Raw genomic sequence first — 19,429 nt, 5'->3', positions numbered from 1 at the left:
TTGACGGAAATCGATATGAGACTGCTTGACGGATTTGAGAGGAAAGTTTTGAGGAGAATAATTGCCCGTGTGTATGATACAGTACAATGGAGGAAAAGGTACAGTACAGAATTGTACATTACGTATGCCTATGCTCCTATAATAAAAATCATACGAGCAAGAAGGATAAGATGGACAACAGTGGACCCTCTGGGCCACCCCTTGGTGATAGGGGGCAAATCTTCCTCCATTGCTCCCAAAGCACTTACTTCAGGAGCAAGCCCCACTCAAACGCAGGGCACATCGGTCCCCTCCACAATGCTGGAGAAGCAACAGCCTCCTCCGGCTCCTCCCAAGGTCTCTACTAATGCCATGGTGGACACTCACCAGTGGCTAAGGGAGCCAAAAGCTACTGGACAGAGAGCCTCACGGTCTTCCTCCATGCCTGAATCTGCTTCGGAGAAGTCTCCTCAGCAAGCCCCTAAAGGGAAGCGAGAGAGCAAGCAAACCAAGAAGAAGTGTGCTAAGAAATGGGACCCTCTGGTGGCCCCAACAGCAACACTCCCTACCAATTCTGCATCTGAGGATAAGGTGGAGATCTTAGCGTCCCCTGATGACCTGGATCTCACTGATGAATCATCCACTATAGGAATGGATACAAATACTCAATCGATGGCAGCAGGTGACCCTGAGGCATAACCTGCCTCCTTGCACACTTCATGCCTTCCCAGCCTCATGTAAACATCACCCTTCAGTGGAATTGCTGCTGTTTTTTCCATCACCTGGCTAAGCTACAGCAACTCTTAAGCTTTACACCTGCTTTCTGCATTGCGCTCCAGGGAACCTGGTTCCCAGTAATGCAGACCCCTGCCCTCCATGGCTATAGGGGATATTACAAGAACCTTAGCGACTATAATAGTGTGTCAGGTGGAGTTTGTGTCTACGTCCTGAACTCAGTATGCAGTGAACCTGTGCCCCTTCAAACCCCTCTTGAAGCTGTGGCTGTCAGGATAAGAACAGCGCAGGAAATAACTGTCTGCAACGTATATCTTCGTCCAGATGGTTCAGTACACCCTAGTGGGGTGCCACTGTGCTTACTGGCTGAGGCAGAGATGTCGAAACTTTACTGTCTCAGTTAGACCTCTGCCTCTTAAATACTGGTGCCACCATACATTTCAGTGTGGCTCACAGCACTTACTCGGCCATTGATTTATCCCTCTACAGCCCAAGACTTCTCCCATCTGTCCACTGGAGAACACATGACGACCTGTGTGTTAGTGACCACTTCCCCATCTTCCTGTCACTCCCCCGGCATCATGCTCATCGATGCCTACCCAGATGGGCTTTCAACAAGGCAGACTGGGAAGCCTTCACCTCTGCTGTCACTGTTGAATCTCCCCCACATGGTGCCATCCATGTTGTGGTTGAACAGGTCACTACAACGGTCATTTCTGCAGCGAAAAACATGATCCCTCGTTCTTTCGGATGCCCCCCAGCGAAAGTCAGTACCTTGGTGGTTGCCGGAAGTCGCTGAGGCAATTAAAGAGCATCAGCAAGCTCTTCAGCATCATAAGTGGCACCCTTCCCTAGAGCACTTAATACCCTTTAAATGGCACCATGCCCGCGTTCGCCACCTTGTAAAAAGACGGAAACAGGAGTGTTGAGATGGGTATGTCTCAACCATTGGGTGCCATATGTCACCTTCCACAGTTTGGATGAAGATCAGATCGCAGAAGAGCTTCTGTGAAGTTTGGAAAGTAGGAGATGAGGTACTGGCAGAAATAAAGCTGTAAGGACAGCGCGTGAGTCGTGCTTGGGTTGCTCAGATGGTAGAGCACTTGCCCGCGAAATGCAAAGGTCCCACATTTGAGTCTCATTCTGGCACACAGTTTTAGTCTGCCAGGAAGTTTCATATCAGCGCATACTCCGCTGCAGAGTGAAAATCTCATTCTGAAGATCAGACGTGTTTTTGAGTACCAGACCCCAACAGGTGTCCCTGGCATTACCATCGATGGCATATTATCTACCGACGCAAACGAGATTTCTGCATACTTTTCTGAGCACTATGCTCGAGACTGTGCATCGGAGAATCACGCCCTGGCCTTTCACACTCTCAAACGGCGGATGGAAGGGAAAGTCCTCTCATTCACTACATGCCACAGTGAACCCTATAATGCCCCATTTACAGAGTGGGAGCTCCTCAATGCCCTTGCACATTGCCCCAATACAGCTCCTGGGCCAGATCAGATCCACAGTCAGATGATAAAACATCTCTTGTCTGACTACAAGAGACATCTCCTCGTCATCTTCAACCGGATCTGGTGCGCTGGCATCTTTCCATCGTAATGGTGGGAGAACACCATCATACCAGTGCCCAAACCTGCTAAAAACCTGCTTGATGTGGGTAGCTATCAGCCTCACCAACGTTCTTTGTAAGCTGCTAGAGTGTATGGTGTGTTGGCAGTTGGGTTGGGTCCTGGAGTCGTGACCTACTGGCTCCATGCCAGGGCGGTTTCAACCGGGGTTGCTCTACCACTGATAATCTTGTGTCCCTTTAGTCTACCATCCGAACAACCTTTTCCCAGCGGCAACACCTCGTTGCTGTCTTTTTTTTTTATTTACGGAAAGCTTGCAACACGACCTGGCGACATCGTATCCTTGCCACATTGTATGAGTGGGGTCTCCGGGGACTGCTCCTGATTTTTATCCAAAATTTCATGTCTGTCGTTCCGTACTTTCTTTGTTCAGATTGGTGCCTCCCATAGTTCCCCCCATATCCAGGAGAAAGGAGTCCCAGAGGGCTCTGTATTGAGTGTGTCTCTAGTTGTAGTGGCCATTAACAGCCTAGCAGCAGCTGTAGGGCCATCTGTCTCACCGTCTCTGTATGCAGATGACTTCTGCATTTCATACTGCTGCTCCAGTACTGGTGTTGCTGAGTTGCACCTGTAGGCAGCCATCCCCAAGACGCAGTCATGGGCTCTAGCCCACGGCTTCCAATTTTCAGCCACAAAGTCATACCGTTCGTCCGGAACCAGAACTTTACCTTAATGATGATCCACTCACTGTAGTGGCGACATATCGATTCTTAGGACTGATTTTCTAAGCCTGATTGACTTGGCTTCCTCACCTTTGTCAGCTTAAGTGGAAATGCTGGCAGCACCTCAATGCCCTCTGCTGCCTGAGCAACACTAACTGGGGTGCAGATGACTCCACGCTGCTGCAGGTCTACAGAACCCTTGTTCAATCCCGCCTTGACTATGGGTTTACGGTTCAGCGGCGCCTGTAGTGTTGCGTGTACTCGACCCAGTGCACCACTGTGGTGTTTGACTAGCTACAGGAGCTTTTAGGACGAGTCCAGTGACCAGCGTCCTGGTGGAGGATGGGGTCCCTCCATTGAAGATTAAGTGTGCACAACTGCTTGCCAGGTCAGGGATTACAATTGCCATTCGCGTCGGATCCCTTCTATCCGAACTGGAGTCCTTTCCTTTACCACCTATAATTGAGGTCCATTCACGTACACCTCCTTGGTGTACACCTAGACCGTGGCTCCGCCTGGGCCTTTCACATGACCCTAAAGACTCAGTTAACCCCGTGGCTCTCTGCTGTCATTTCCTCTCGATTCTTGACATGTACTGAGCCCATGAAGTGGTTTACATCGACAGCTCAATGGCTGATGGTCATGTCGGCTTCGTGTATGTCCATGGAGGACATACTGAACTACATTCCTTGCTCGATGCCTGCAGTGTTTTCACTGCAGAGCTGGTGGTTATATCTCGTGCTCTTGAGCACATCTCTTCGTGCCCTGGGGAGTCGTTTCTTCTGTGTACTGACTCCTTGAGCAGCCTACAAGCTATCGACCAGTGCTACCCTCGTCGTCCTTTGGTAGCAACCATCCAGGAGTCCATCTATGCCCTGGAACGGTCCAGTCATTCAGTGGTGAGATCGGCATCTCTGAAACTGACCTGAATTCAGTATTACGCCATAAGGTCTTTGGCTTTGGGAGACAGAATGGCATAACGTCAGCATGCATAACAAACTGCGTGCTACTAAGGAGACTACGAATGTGTGGAAGACCTCCATGCGAGCATGTGTGGAAGACCTCCATGCGAGCCTCTCGCAGGGACTCTGTGGTTCTCTGTTGGCTTCACATTGGCCATGCTTGGGTGACACATGGCTACCTCCTGCACCGTGAAGACCTGCCTCAGTATCAGTGTGGCGCCCGGTTGACAGTGGCCCATATTCTGGTGCACTGCCCCACTTTGACTGACCTGTGACGAAATCTTCGGTTGCCGGACTTGTTGCTGCTAATTTTATCTGACAACACCTCATCGGCTGATTTAGTTTTACATTTTATTTGTGAGGGTGGGTTTTAGCATTTGATCTAAGTTTTAGCTCCTGTCCTTTGTCCCTCAGTGTCCTCCACCCTAGTGCTTTCAGGGTGGAGGTTTTAATGTGTTGCAGAGTGGCCGGCTTCTGCTTTTTATTCTCATGGCCAGGGAGCCGTGGTAGTCTGCTTTGTTGTTTTAATCTCTTCTACCTGTTTCATGCATTTCTGGTGTTTTATTGTCCCCTTTTGTCCATTTAATTGTTTGTTGCCCTTCCATCGTTCTTGTGTTTTTCCTTTCTTTCTGTTTTGTGTTGTAAGTCTCTTTCTTTGTTCTCATCCTTGTGGCATTGTTTTATTCGGAACAAGGGACCGATGACCTAGCAGTTTGGTCCCTTTCCCCCTCTTTTAAGCCAACCAACCACCGTTGCATCACCATTGCATGGCAACATCGATGGTCATCCAGACCAACACTACTACCATTGTTGTCACAGCTGAATCAGAAATCCCTTGTTCCTCAGGTTGCCCCCGGTGGAAGGCAGTGTCTTGGTGGTTTGCCAGAAATTGCTGTGGCCATTAGAGACTGTAGGCGGGCCCTCCAACATCACAAGTGGCACCCATCCCTGGAGTACCTCATTGCCTTCAAACGGCTCCATGCCTGGGTCCATCAAATCGTCAAACAACGGAAGCAGGAATGTTGGGAGTGATATATTTCCATCATTGGAACACAAACCTCTCCTTCACAGTTGTGGACCAAGGTCAGACACCTTTCCAGATATCAGAGCCCTGTAGGTGTATCTGGAATTTTCACAAATGGAGCTGTATATACTGACCCAGATGTTATTGCAGAACATCTTGCTGAGCATTATGCTGGTACCTCTGCATCTTAGAATTACCACCCCATCTTTCATGTCTTAAAACAGCACGTGGAATGACAACACCTATCTTTTGCTCCATGCCACCCTGAGTCATTTAATGGTCCATTCAGTAAGTGGGAATTTCTCAGTGCCCATGCCGATTGTCCTGACACATCCCCTGGGCCAGACCACATCCATCACCAAATGATTGAACATCTGTCAGTGGATTACTAGCACCACCTCCTTGCATTCTTTAACTGCATCTGGAGCAATGGAGAATTTCCATCACATTGGCGAGAAAGTATCATTGTTCCACTGCTAAAACCTGATAAGAACCTGCTAGATGTGGATAGCTATTGTCCTACCACCCTCACCAATGTTCTGCGCAAGCTGCTCGAACGTATGATGAGCTGGTGGTTGTGTTGGTTCCTCGAGTCTCAGGGCCTTCTGGCCAGTTTTTGCCAAGGTTGCTCCACCACTGACAATTTAGTGTACCTGGAGTCTGCCATCCGAACAGCCTTTTCCTGCTGTCAATACTTTATTGCCATCTTTTTTGACCTGACAAAAGCCTACGATACCATTTGGCGACACCACATTCTTGCTACTCTGCACGAGTGGGGTCTCTGCGTCCCGCTCCCGATTTTGATATGGAACATTTTGTTACTCCGCACTTTCAGAGTTCGAGTTGGTGCTTCACACAGTTTGCCCCATATCAAAGATAATGGGCTCCCGCAGGGCTCTGTACTGAGTGTCCCACTCTTTTTAGTGGCCATTAATGCCCTCGAAGCAGCAGTTCGGTCCTCTTGTCCCCCTTCTTATATGTTGATAATTTTTGTATTTCTTTCTGCTCCTCTTTATTGGAGTTGCTGAACGTCAACTGCAGGGGGCTGTATAAAAGGTGGAGTCATGGTCCCCCACCCGAGGCTTTCAGTTTTCAACAGCCAAGACTTGCATCGTGCACTTCTGTCATCATCGTACTGTCCACCTGCATCCAGAACTTTACGTCGATGGCCAACTGCTTAATGGTGGAGACTTATCACTTTTAGGACTGGTCTTTTGACACGCTTTTAACTTGGCTCTCTCATCTTCATTAGCTTAAGGAAAAGTACTGGTGACATCTTAACATTCTTTGATGCCTGAGTCACACTGACTGGGCAGCAGATCTCCCTACATTGTTGCAGCTGTACACCAATGGCTCGATGATCACATTGGCTTCCCTTATGCTCACACTGGACATGCTGAACAGCACTCGTTGCTGGATGGCTGCAGTATTTTCATTGCAGTGTTGGTAGCCATCTGTCATTCTCCTGAGCATATCCACTCCTTCACAGGTGTGTCATTCCTTATCTGTAGTGAGTCCTTAAGCAGCCTGCAAGCTCTTGACCAGTGCTTCTTTCATCATCCTTTGGTAATGACTACCCAGGAGTCTGTTTCTGTCCTCAATAACTGTGTGGATGTTCAATGGCCATCATTTGGACCCCCGAACATACTGGAATCCTGTGAAATGAACTTTCTGACAGGCTGGCAAACAGGCTACCGGTAAACCAACTCTGGAGATTGGCACGCCAGAGACTGATCTGCAATTGGTCTTATGCCATAAAGTTTTTGGGATCTGGGATATTGAAGGGTGCACCCTCAATACACCAAATAAACTACATGTTATCGGAGACAACAAATCTGTGGCAGTAATTCGTGCAAGCTACCTGCAGGGACTCCATTGTTCTTTGCTGGCTCTGTACTGGCCATACTTGGCTGACTCATGGTCACCGTTGCGAGGACCAACCTCAGTGTCACTATGGTTCCCACTTGACTGTCATCCACATCTTGTTGGACTGCCAAATTTCAGCTGCACTGAGGTGGACTTTTAACATTCCCACCATACTGCCTATGGTGTTAGGCAACAATGCGTCATCAGCTGATCTAGTTTTTATCACACAATCTAAGGGTGGGCATCTGGCCGCCTCTCCCAGGCCTTCACTCTCCCTCCGTTTCCAGTCTTCCTCACTGTTTCTTTGCCTTGGTGTTTGTCTTTTCCCTGTATGTGTTTCTCTAGCCTTGTCTTGTAGGCTGGAGATTTTAGTGCTTTGAAGAGTGGTTGGCTCATCATTTTTCTTATGCTTGCAATCAGCCAGCACAGGCAATCCGCTATATTATTTTAATACCTTCTACCACTTTTTTCCTTTTAGTGCATGGCTTTCCCTTTTGTCAAGTTTCTTTTGTTTTCTCTTTCAGTGTGGTTCCCAGTTAGTTTTCTGCCTTTTTTACTTCCCCAGACTCTTTTGAGGAATGGTTTTACTTCGTGATCTGTTTGAATGTGGGGGAAAAGGGACTCATGACAATGTAGTTTGGCCCCTTTCTCTACAAAGCAACCAACCATTCAATCAACCATTGTCTCTTAATATTTGTTGAGAGAGGTGTAGCAAACAGCCTGTGCCATAAGCATAAGGAGGCAAGCTGAGCTTGATGTTGCTGACACAGTGGATGTCGAGTTGGCAGCGGCGGCCATGGCCCTTGGCTTGCAGTGGCACCCATTGGCAGTGTAGGCTTCATACATTGTTGCCTGATTGTGTCCTAGTGATGTGACATCAGGTAGTGCCACCCAGGGATATGAACCACGGACTGTAGTCTGCCGTGGTTCCCCAGTAGCATGGATCTGGGTGTAATCTGTTCATACCTCAGACCAGGAGACACTGTCAAGTGTGACTACAAGCAGTCGTATGGGGACTGCAGCAGAATGTTGGCTGCCAAGGGTCTGGACAATCAGGTAGAGATTAGCAATTTGTGGCCTGGTGAGAGTAGTAGCTGCTACGTCATAGGTACAGTGTAGACTTCAAAGCTGCATCTGACACAGACTGGGCACAGAAACATTGCCCAGTTGTCCAGAAAGTTGACAATGATGAACTGGTCCAAAGGGTTTCAATACCCCTGTGAGGCACTGACTGTGCAGAAGAAGCCACATTTTTGTGTTACGTGGAAGCACCTCAAACACAGGCCAGTGACCGAGTTTCAGCTTTTGTCAGGAGGTAGTAGGTCAAACTGCAGAAACTACCTGAAGGTTGGTCAGTGTCCCAGGCCATTGACTTGCAGTAGGCTGACGGCACTGAAGTGGCTCCCTCATGCTGCATTGGCAGATCAAAGACTGCAGCTGGCAGAGACAGTTGTGAATGTCCTAGATTTGATACTTGATCATAGATTTGATACTTGGCTGTGGTTGCAGCTTGTACTGTTACATATGTTATTTCACACACACTGGAAGGCTCAATGATTTATTGTGTGCATTGACTGTTTTAATTGATCAGTTGACTAATAATCACTGAATTTCAGGCCACACAACAGCAAGCAAAAAAGTGATAAATTTCATGCAGTTTATCTGCAGACTTCCTACGCCCCATAGTGGCTTCTTATCCTCTAGCCATAAAATTGATTTGTTTTGCTTTTTACGCACTGAGTCATGCCATAATAAAAATTTTTAAAAAAATCCTAAACTAATTCAACTTCTTACTGGCATGAGGTCTGCATATTCTTGGAAACTAACTATCTTGTGAGACAGTTGGGTTTTCTTCTGATCTATCATCTTAGAAGTGTGTGCATATATTGCTGCTGTTGCTTCTGGTGGTGGGGGCAGGGCCAGTAATTTGAGAATTGTACCATTATATTAACAGAAGAGAGTTTTTATCGGTACAAGCAAGAAATAGTGTTGTTTATAATTAAGTAAAGTATTGATATTTGTCTGTGTTGCAAAACATGAAGAGAGGACAAGATATTTTAGAATGAATGCATTCCTGATCACTGACACTTTAATTTGGCAAATAAATTATTATATAATGTTTCTATAGTGTAACACATAATTTTGAAAGCATTGGAGCAGAGTAAATTTAATCAGACCATGAAATTACCCACCTAGTCCAACTTCCTGTATGGACAGGGAGCTATCCAAAATCTGTGCACCAGAGAAATAGGTCCATACTGTCCAACTCACTCCTCCACCTATAATTACAGAAGAAGGAATTTTCATTCTGATGCATATCAGGACATGTTGGTATTTAGGGCAAGGAAGAAAATGCATATTATCATTTCATAACTCATTAGCGTTAGAACCCAAGTGCAAAAGTACAAGAAGAGTGGGAGAACATCTGGGTGGTCCAGCTGTTCCTTGGCCACACAGATAGCTCTGCCTTCGTTGGGTAGGAGATGCCTGTGGCAGGACTGGTGTAGATGGTAGGGGGTAGATGTATGGGACAGGTTTTGCATTTAGGTCTAGTGCAGTGATAAGAGCTTCGAGGGAAAGGGATGGGAGCAGGGGGGAAGTATATATAGGTGACAAGAATATAAGGTTCAGTGGATGTCAGAAGACCACTGTGGGGAAGTTGGAGAGGATAATGGGGAGAATATTCTGAATTTCAGGGCACAACAAAAAATAATCATAACCTTGGTGGAGAATGTGATTCATTTTCTCCAGTCCTGGGTGGCACTGAGACAAAAAAATGGTTCAAATGGCTCTGAGCACTATGGGACTCAACTGCTGTGGTCATCAGTCCCCTAGAACTTAGAACTACTTAAACCTAAGGACATCACACACATCCATGCCCGAGGCAGGATTCGAACCTGTGACCGTAGCAGTCACACGGTTCCGGACTGCGTGCCTAGAACCGCGAGACCACCGCGGCTGGCGCACTGAGACACAAGACGAGTGCTTGTCTGTGGCCAGGCAGTGAGCATGTGGGAGGTGGTAGATAACTGGGGAGACAAGGCACTGGAGATCTTATATGAGTTAATAATTAGGTGAGTTTAGTGTGTATTTCTAGTGGCTGCCATACCCTCATCGCCCTTTTCTCCCATCCTCCTCCTCTGCTTTGTCAAGAGTATGTGGGAGAGAAAAAGTGTAATTCTAACTAAGATGTTATCCTGTGAATGTTTACATTTTTTTGTATTGTTACTTCATTTTTTTCAGAATGTTATAAAGAGCTAACAGCTACATTCATCACCATATGTTGTCATTTAATGGGTGGATCAAGCAACTTATTTATTTTTGGTTATAGTGTTGTTTTGTAATTGTTATTCATATTGAAGATCTGTATAATTAATGGTGTTATCAGCATAAAATTTTTCTTTCATTGCAGATGAAACAATTCCATCTCGCTGTTAGATATACTTCCAATGTTGAAAGGAAAATTCAGAAGCTTCGATTCTGTGCAAAAAATTACTTTATGACTGACGGAATTGACCGAAGGACAGTTTTGAACTATGTTCAGCTACTTGGTAAGTGTAAGGTGCACGTGTTTGTGTTTCTTATTGTAAGGTATCGCTAGTGTCATTCCATTGTCATTGTCATATACAGGGTGTTACAAAAAGGTACGGCCAAACTTTCAGGAAACATTCCTCACACACAAAGAAAGAAAATATGTGGACATGTGTCCGGAAACGCTTAATTTCCATGTTAGAGCTCATTTTAGTTTCGTCAGTATGTACTGTACTTCCTCAATTCACTGCCAGTTGGCCCAATTGAAGGAAGGTAATGTTGACTTCGGTGCTTGTGTTGACATGCGACTCATTGCTCTACAGTACTAGCATCAAGCACATCAGTATGTAGCATCAACAGGTTAGTGTTCATCACGAACGTGGTTTTGCAGTCAGTGCAATGTTTACAAATGCGGAGTTGGCAGATGCACATTTGATGTATGGATTAGCACAGGGCAATAGCCGTGGCACGGTACGTTTGTATCGAGACAGATTTCCAGAACGAAGGTGTCCCGACAGGAAGATGTTCGAAGCAATTGATCGGTGTCTTAGGGAGCACGGAACATTCCAGCCTATGACTCGCGACTGGGGAAGACCTAGAACGAGGAGGACATCTGCAATGGACGAGGCAATTCTTCGTGCAGTTGATGATAACCCTAATATCAGCGTCAGAGAAGTTGCTGCTGTACAAGGTAACGTTGACCACGTCACTGTATGGAGAGTGCTACGGGAGAACCAGTTGTTCCCGTACCATGTACAGTGTGTGCAGGCATTATCAGCAGCTGATTGGCCTCCACGGGTACACTTCTGCGAATGGTTCATCCAACAATGTGTCAATCCTCATTTCAGTGAAAATGTTCTCTTTACGGATGAGGCTTCATTCCAATGTGATCAAATTGTAAATTTTCACAATCAACATGTGTGGGCTGACGAGAATCCGCACGCAATTGTTCAATCACGTCATCAACACAGATTTTCTGTGAATGTTTGGGCAGGCATTGTTGGTGATGTCTTGATTGGGCCCCATGTTCTTCCACCTACGCTCAATGGAGCACGTTATCATGATTTCATATGGGATACTCTACCTGTGCTGCTAGAACATGTGCCTTTACAAGTACGACACAACATGTGGTTCATGCACGATGGAGCTCCTGCACATTTCAGTCGAAGTGTTCGTACGCTTCTCAATAACAGATTCGGTGACTGATGGATTGGTAGAGGCGGACCAATTCCATGACCTCCACACTTTCCTTTCCTCAACCCTCTTGACTTTCATTTATGGGGGCATTTGAAAGCTCTTGTCTACGCAATCCCAGTACCAAATGTAGAGACTCTTCGTGCTCGTATTGTGGACGGCTGTGGTACAATATGCCATTCTCCAGGGCTGCATCAGCGCATCAGGGATTCCATGCGACGGAGGGTGGATGCATGTATCCTCGCTAACGGAGGACATTTTGAACATTTCCTGTAACAAAGTGTTTGAAGTCACGCTGGTACGTTCTGTTGCTGTGTGTTTCCATTCCATGATTAATGTGATTTGAAGAGAAGTAATAAAATGAGCTCTAACATGGAAAGTAAGCGTTTCCGGACACATGTCCACATAACATATTTTCTTTCTTTGTGTGTGAGGAATGTTTCCTGAAAGTTTGGCCGTACCTTTTTGTAACACCCTGGTTGTTTTGCATTAAATAATTACATTTTCTAATAATAATGGCTGTGGAAACTTGAGATTTGTTTCTTGTTTAACTGAGTAGGTTTAGCATCCAAATACTTTTAAAAATTATAAATGAAATATACTAAATTGTGAATGAAATTCAAACTTTCAGTGCTGGAAAGTCACAGTTACTGAAGTACTCTGAGCTATAATGATGTGGTCACATGAATTTCTTGGAGAAACCCAGTGTTCCATCCCCATCTCCAGAGGACTTCTTCAGGAGGAGCAGTCTTCAGTGTAGGTTCAGTTCACACTCTGGCCTACTGAAGTAAAATTTAATTTCCACCTGTTCACATCTAGAGGTGTAATGTCACATTTTCAAACCTCGAGTGTAATAGACTAGTGTTGGTTGCTGTCATCCACTATTGCTATCATCCCACAGTGAAAGTCTGATACATGTATTTTCAGCAGTGGAGTCAAGATATCATTCTGTTAAACACACTCCTGCTTCAGATTACAATTACTGCTGTGTTTAATGATCTCTGTCACCTCAGTATGTATTTGCTTGTGGCAACAAGGACTTGAGTCATATCAAATTGAATCTGATCATCTCCTGGCTGCAAAGCAGATCCATCTTATGAGCATTCTCAGATAACCTTAGGTTTCTCTGTATCTTTTAGATCAGTTTGCAAACTATAGCATTATTCCAATTCTTCAAGATCTTCGCTATGTAGTCAGTAGTGTTGCCAGTGAAAGCGAGAAAAACATTGGACTTCACAAACAGCTGTACGTCACTATAATCTTTATGTGACAGTCTGAATATCCTGTCACCTTAGGGTATGAACCCAGCCAAAAGGTACAGGAAGATCTAACATTGGGCAGTGGTGCTTGCAAACCATTGGAAAAAGCAGGAATTTACAGACACTTGCACTCAAGTTATGAAAACGTAATGTCTCACCTCTGTGTGGGAGCATGTGGGAACGAGATTCAACTCCATTTAGTAGTAAGCCATTGTCTGAATAGACCTTCATAATGCTACAAACTCCATTGATAATGTCATCCATTGATGGGGATGGAATTTGGGTTTCTCCAACAAATTCATTTGACTGCAGCATAATAGGCAGAAATACTTGAACAAGTGTGTCTTTATGAAGTGGTAAACATTAGAATTTGAGATGATAAATTTGTAATTAACATAGTCTATTTAGTGTCACCTGAACGTTGGCAGATGGTCTAATGTGGAGAAGAATTAGGCATGTGAGATATTGATAGTACAAATTAAGGTGATGTTTGTCTTTAAAAAGTCTGCAGTATTTTGAATTGAAGTGTATGTCACTCTGTTTTTCTTTTACAGCTCATTAAGCAAAACATTTTTAATGTACATATGATCTAGACGGAGTGTAATCTCATGTTGTGGTTAATAGTATTGCAGACTGTTAATAATTTGGCAAATTTATTAAGTAAAGTGTACAGCAATTTTTGTCATCCCATGAAAACATCATCTGTAGAAGACACCTAGAGAATGCTTCAAATACAGACTATGGCTTCTAAAGCTGCAGGCCCATGTCATATGCTTTGTGTGTGTGTGTGTGTGTGTGTGTGTGTGTGTGTGTGTGTGTGTGAGAGAGAGAGAGAGAGAGAGAGAGAGAGAGAGAGAGTGAGAGAGAGAGAGAGAGAGAATGTTTTAGTGTAAAGAAACATTTAGTGAAATTTCTGTGGCATCGGGGAAGTATATACGGTAAATGTAGTTCGACCACATACCACTCTCAAACATTAGTCAAAGCTGTGGTAACAGAAGCACAGGTATAATTTTTCAAGCAAGTTAATTCAAAGTAAGTGTTCCTGTAGATGTGTCAGAATAATATTTGTTGATATTTCAGCAAATCATACAGTAACTGCGTGTTACTTTGGGGACAATCTGTAATGCCATAGTCCTTTCATGTTATTTCTTTGCTTCTGCTCTGAAAATGTTTTGCAGTTGCAATATTTCATCCTTTGGTTTTCATTACTGCAGCTGTGTCTGCATCGCAGATGTGCCAAAACATATTTAAGCAAGAAAAGTGATATAAGAAGATTCTTTTCGTTAATTTATGTTTTGTCCAACCTTTTCTTGCCATTACGTTTTGTAAGTGCAGTGCAACCCTGCTTTTACACTTTAAATGGGACTTGAAAAAAAATGGTGTCAAATGTGAGAAAATGTAAAATGTGGGAAATAATGTTTCAAGCAGTAAAAGTTACATATAGGATCCCCCTCCCATTTCCACATCTTATGTATGATATATGTACATAATAGGTATCAAACAACTTGTCATGGACTAGTTTATTATCTGGTTCAAATGGCTCTGAGCACTATGAGACTTAACTGCTGTGGTCATCAGTCCCCTAGAACTTAGAACTACTTAAACCTAACTAACCTAAGGACATCACACACATCCATGCCTGAGGCAGGATTCGAACCTGTGACTGTAGGGATCGCGCGGTATTATCTGGTAAAAACTGCTGATGTAATGGAAACTGCAAACTGTCTGGGAAGTAGAAATTTTTGACTTAATTTCATAAGCCATAATCAGTGTTTTTGGAAATCCAGCACCTGTCATTCACTATGGAGGGAATGAAACACTGCACCAGTTACATATTTTTCATGCTTGGCACAATACATTTCGATAATTTGTTATTGTTGTCAAATGCAAATATTTACATAAGTATTTTGTGCAGTGTTTGTGCATTTGATGTTCTGCGTCTCCTGCACTGTAATTGTCTTCTTAGGGTTATTTGGTACTATGCCTCCTCAGTTATGTAGAAAGCCACACACATGCAAACTATTACTCACATTGTTCTTTTGGGAAACATCACAATGTAAATATTTGCACTTGATGACAAGACTAAATTCTCAAAACACATCTCGCTAAGCATGAAAAAATATGTAACAGGTGCTGACTGCTGTGTTTAAACCAACAACACAAAGTGAGCAAAGCTGTTGCCAACAAGGCTGAACCAAATGTCCCTAGACTGACCAAAGGTGAAAAGTCAATAAATAATTTCATGGGATTGACGAATTGAAACAGAAATATATTCCTATATACTTTCATTATTTCAGAACTTTTTGTTTGTATATTTAACAATTAGGAATGTCTTTTAAAGTAAAGAAAGAAAAGAACATGAAAACAATTTTTTCATCATCATCGTCAGAATTGTCAAATAAGACAGTTTAAGGGTGTTGAAGTTGCTCCAAGATTGAAGTCGATGGCTGTGTGCCACTATCATCTTTATTCCTAAGTGGGTATGATTTGTTGGTTACAGTAAGTCTTAGTACATATGTTGGTAATTCATTGTCACAACATTTTTTTCAATCTTTTTAAGGTGCTTCTGACCATCAAAATAGAATTCAATGAGGAAAGTCTAAGGCGATTGCAAAGTTTTGTTTTGACCATATTCATCGCACAAAAAATTCGTTATGTCTCTGCATTTGAATGTGGCAATGACAATAAAGTAAATGCAAGAGTACACAGTTCTTTGAATGGATTTAGATTTCCAGCGTCTTCAGATGCTCAAACAGCAATCAAAAAATGGACTGTAGTCTCTAAGTTTTGCCATCAAATGAAATTGATATTATTCCATTGTTGTGAAGCTTTTTTCGAATACGTCGATATCAGTTCTTTTGCTAAGTCAATGACATTGTGAGTACTTGTTTTAGAAAAACTGCCTATTGGCTTCTGTCTCGGGTTCTTCGGCCGATGTTCATCTAATGATTTTTCTGACGTTTCACCAGCACGAGTGGCTGGCATTGTCAAAGCTTCACCCTCCATTGCCGGTGGTGAACTGGAGGCGAGCTCGCGGCCGCAGACTATATGTACCTGGCGCGCCAACGTCCGAGGGCTTCTCCGCGGTCATTTCCGGTGCGGTTCTCCTCTTGCTACCTGCGAGGGTCGTTCGCTGCAGTAAGGGAAGCCAGGATCCGTTTACCTTAAGGCTTTCCTCTTTCTTGTTGAAACTGTTCGCGTGTTTTTGTATTTCTACAGCTTCTCTGAACAAGCGCGTGTGATAGTGCTTCTCTACAGCTAGAACTTCTGTGTCGGCGAATTTTATTACGTGGTCGGTCCCATTCAGTGCGTGCTCTGCCACGGCCGATTTCTCCACCTGCCCCAACCTGCAATGTCGCTTGTGCTCTTTGATCCTGGTGTTAATTGATCGTCCAGTCATTCCGACATAAACTTTTCCGCATGTGCATGGTATTCGGTATATTCCCGACCTTGCAAGTGGGTCTCTTTTCTCCTTCGCCGATCTAAGACACTCTTTGATCTTCCTTGTCGGTTTGAAAATCGTCATTACGCTATGTTTGCACAATGTACTGCCGATTCTATCCGTCACTCTGGGAATGTATGGCAGAAAGGCCGTACCCGACATTTCTTTTTCTGGTTCCTTACTTCGCCGAGTGTTGGGCTCTGTTACACTTCTAATGTAATTTGTGGAGTACCCATTGCTCCTCAGAACAGTTTCCAGGTGTTGCATTTCTCGTTTGAGGTGTTGCGGCTCACATATTCGTCCTGCTCTCGTTACGAGCGTACTAATCATGCGTCTTTTCTGGCTCGGGTGGTGGTTTGACAGTTTGTGCAGGTATCGGTCCGTGTGTGTCGGTTTTCGATACACGCTGTGTCCCAGGTTTTCGCCTTCCCTTGTGACCAGCACATCTAGAAATGGCAGTTTCTTATCCTTTTCTACTTCCATGGTAAATGTTATGTTGGCATGGAGGCTGTTCAAGTGTCTTAGGAAGTCACCGAGCTGTTCTTCACCATCGCTCCACACCACGAAAGTATCATCGACGTACCTGTACCACACCTTAGGTTTGCAAGTTGCCGAGTCCAGTGCCTGTGCTTCGAATTGTTCCATGAAGAAAATGGCCACCACTGGACTGAGAGGACTACCCATGGCGACGCCTTCCAGCTGTTCGTAGAAATTGCCATTCCACGTGAAATAGCTCGTGGTGAGACATGCATGGAAGAGCTTTTTGATGTCTTGTGGGAACATGGAACCGATGTGCTCCAGAGCGTCACTGAGTGGCACTTTCGTAAATAACGAAACAACATCAAAGCTGACCAGGATGTTGTTTGGTGCAAGTTTCAGTTTCTTCAGCTTCTCAATGAAATGTCCTGAGTCCTTAATGTATGTGTCGGTCTTCCCCACGTGTGGTTGGAGCAGAGAGGCCAAGTGTTTTTCCAGTTTATACGTTGGTGAGCCAGGAGCGCTAACGATCGGTCTCAGTGGAACGTTGTTCTTATGGATCTTGGGTAATCCATACAGCCGAGGTGGTAGGGCTTCCGTGTTGTGCAGGTTTCTCTGTATGTCCACCGGAAGAAGAAAGCACGATTGATGTCCTCTCTCGCCTTTCTGTCACGGTGCCGAGATGAATGTGCTACACCGAAGTTCTTGAGATGTAAGCGCCTATTCACCACCGCCCAAGCACATCGTATCTACGGCAGAATGGAACGAGCTTTTCTTCGTGAGCGAATACATACAACACGGAGAGACTTGGCAAGAACGGATCAGGAACTTCTGGACATTTTCTATCAACTAAGTAGCAGAATGCATCGAGACGACTGGGACAAGATCGACAGCATCACTCACAGGAGCATGCAGAACGAACTCAAGCGCTGCACCGAGCGGCAAAAGAAAAAGTTTGAAAGATGCCGGAAGCAGACCAACAAGGCGATTCCCGACATGTCACACACAGTGGTCAACCTCACTGAACGACAATTGTCCGAAGAGGAAGTGTCTGTTCTTCAAAAAGGAGGGAATTTCGCAATCGTCCCGAGAACTATACCTATGGAGGACATCATTGCCAACACCGAAGCAGCCATTCGGACCCTTCCTTGTGAAAGGGCAGAGGTAATACGCACGGAAACAGCCAGGATACTCCGCCGAGCAAAACCACCAGCGTGCAACCTGAAGAAAGAAGAGGTACAAGCCATTAAGGATCTCAACACCCACAAGAGTATATTGGTATTGCCTGCCAATAATGGGAATGCGACCGTCGTAATGAAGACCGAAGATTATGAGCAAAAGGTCCGAGACCTATTAGATCCGACGACGTACCGAAAACTAAGCGCAGATCCGATGCAGCGTATCACTCGGAATACGAATCGATTAATCAAGGCGTCTTCTCTGCCGGCAGACATACAGAGAAACCTGCGCAACACGGAAGCCCTACCACCTCGGCTGTATGGATTACCCAAGATCCATAAGAACAACGTTCCACTGAGACCGATCGTTAGCGCTCCTGGCTCACCAACGTATAAACTGGAAAAACACTTGGCCTCTCTGCTCCAACCACACGTGGGGAAGACCGACACATACATTAAGGACTCAGGACATTTCATTGAGAAGCTGAAGAAACTGAAACTTGCACCAAACAACATCCTGGTCAGCTTTGATGTTGTTTCGTTATTTACGAAAGTGCCACTCAGTGACGCTCTGGAGCACATCGGTTCCATGTTCCCGCAAGACATCAAAAAGCTCTTCCATGCATGTCTCACCACGAGCTATTTCGCGTGGAATGGCAATTTCTACGAACAGCTGGAAGGCGTCGCCATGGGTAGTCCTCTCAGTCCAGTGGTGGCCAACTTCTTCATGGAACAATTCGAAGCACAGGCACTGGACTCGGCAACTTGCAAACCTAAGGTGTGGTACAGGTACGTCGATGATACTTTCGTGGTGTGGAGCGATGGTGAAGAACAGCTCGGTGACTTCCTAAGACACTTGAACAGCCTCCATGCCAACATAACATTTACCATGGAAGTAGAAAAGGATAAGAAACTGCCATTTCTAGATGTGCTGGTCACAAGGGAAGGTGAAAACCTGGGACACAGCGTGTATCGAAAACCGACACACACAGACCGATACCTGCACAAACTGTCAAACCACCACCCGAGCCAGAAAAGACGCATGATTAGTACGCTCGTAACGAGAGCAGGACGAATATGTGAGCCGCAACACCTCAAACGAGAAATGCAACACCTGGAAACTGTTCTGAGGAGCAATGGGTACTCCACAAATTACATTAGAAGTGTAACAGAGCCCAACACTCGGCGAAGTAAGGAACCAGAAAAAGAAATGTCGGGTACGGCCTTTCTGCCATACATTCCCAGAGTGACGGACAGAATCGGCCATACATTGCGCAAATATGGCGTAAAGACGATTTTCAAACCGACAAGGAAGATCAAAGAGTGTCTTAGATCGGCGAAGGAGAAAAGAGACCCACTTGCAAGGTCGGAAATATACCGAATACCATGCACATGCGGAAAAGTTTATGTCGGAATGACTGGACGATCAATTAACACCAGGATCAAAGAGCACAAGCAACATTGCAGGTTGGGGCAGGTG

At 45.0% G+C, this 19,429-nt stretch overlaps 1 protein-coding gene across 2 annotated transcripts in view; it reads left to right on the top strand.

Annotated features, from left to right (window-relative positions):
• Window positions 1–19,429, top strand: part of LOC126248244 (spermatogenesis-defective protein 39 homolog) — a 122,831-nt gene that overhangs the window by 63,317 nt on the left and 40,085 nt on the right. For both annotated transcript variants that reach the window (XM_049949094.1, XM_049949095.1), the window contains one exon: window positions 10,281–10,419. In XM_049949094.1, the coding sequence (XP_049805051.1) occupies window positions 10,281–10,419 (139 nt within the window). The remainder of the gene's footprint in view (window positions 1–10,280; window positions 10,420–19,429) is intronic.

Source organism: Schistocerca nitens, chromosome 3 (assembly GCF_023898315.1).
Source record: "Schistocerca nitens isolate TAMUIC-IGC-003100 chromosome 3, iqSchNite1.1, whole genome shotgun sequence".
Lineage (NCBI taxonomy): Eukaryota > Metazoa > Arthropoda > Insecta > Orthoptera > Acrididae > Schistocerca > Schistocerca nitens.
Note: the sequence above shows the minus strand (reverse complement) of the source record. Positions and strands in the feature narration are given on the sequence as shown.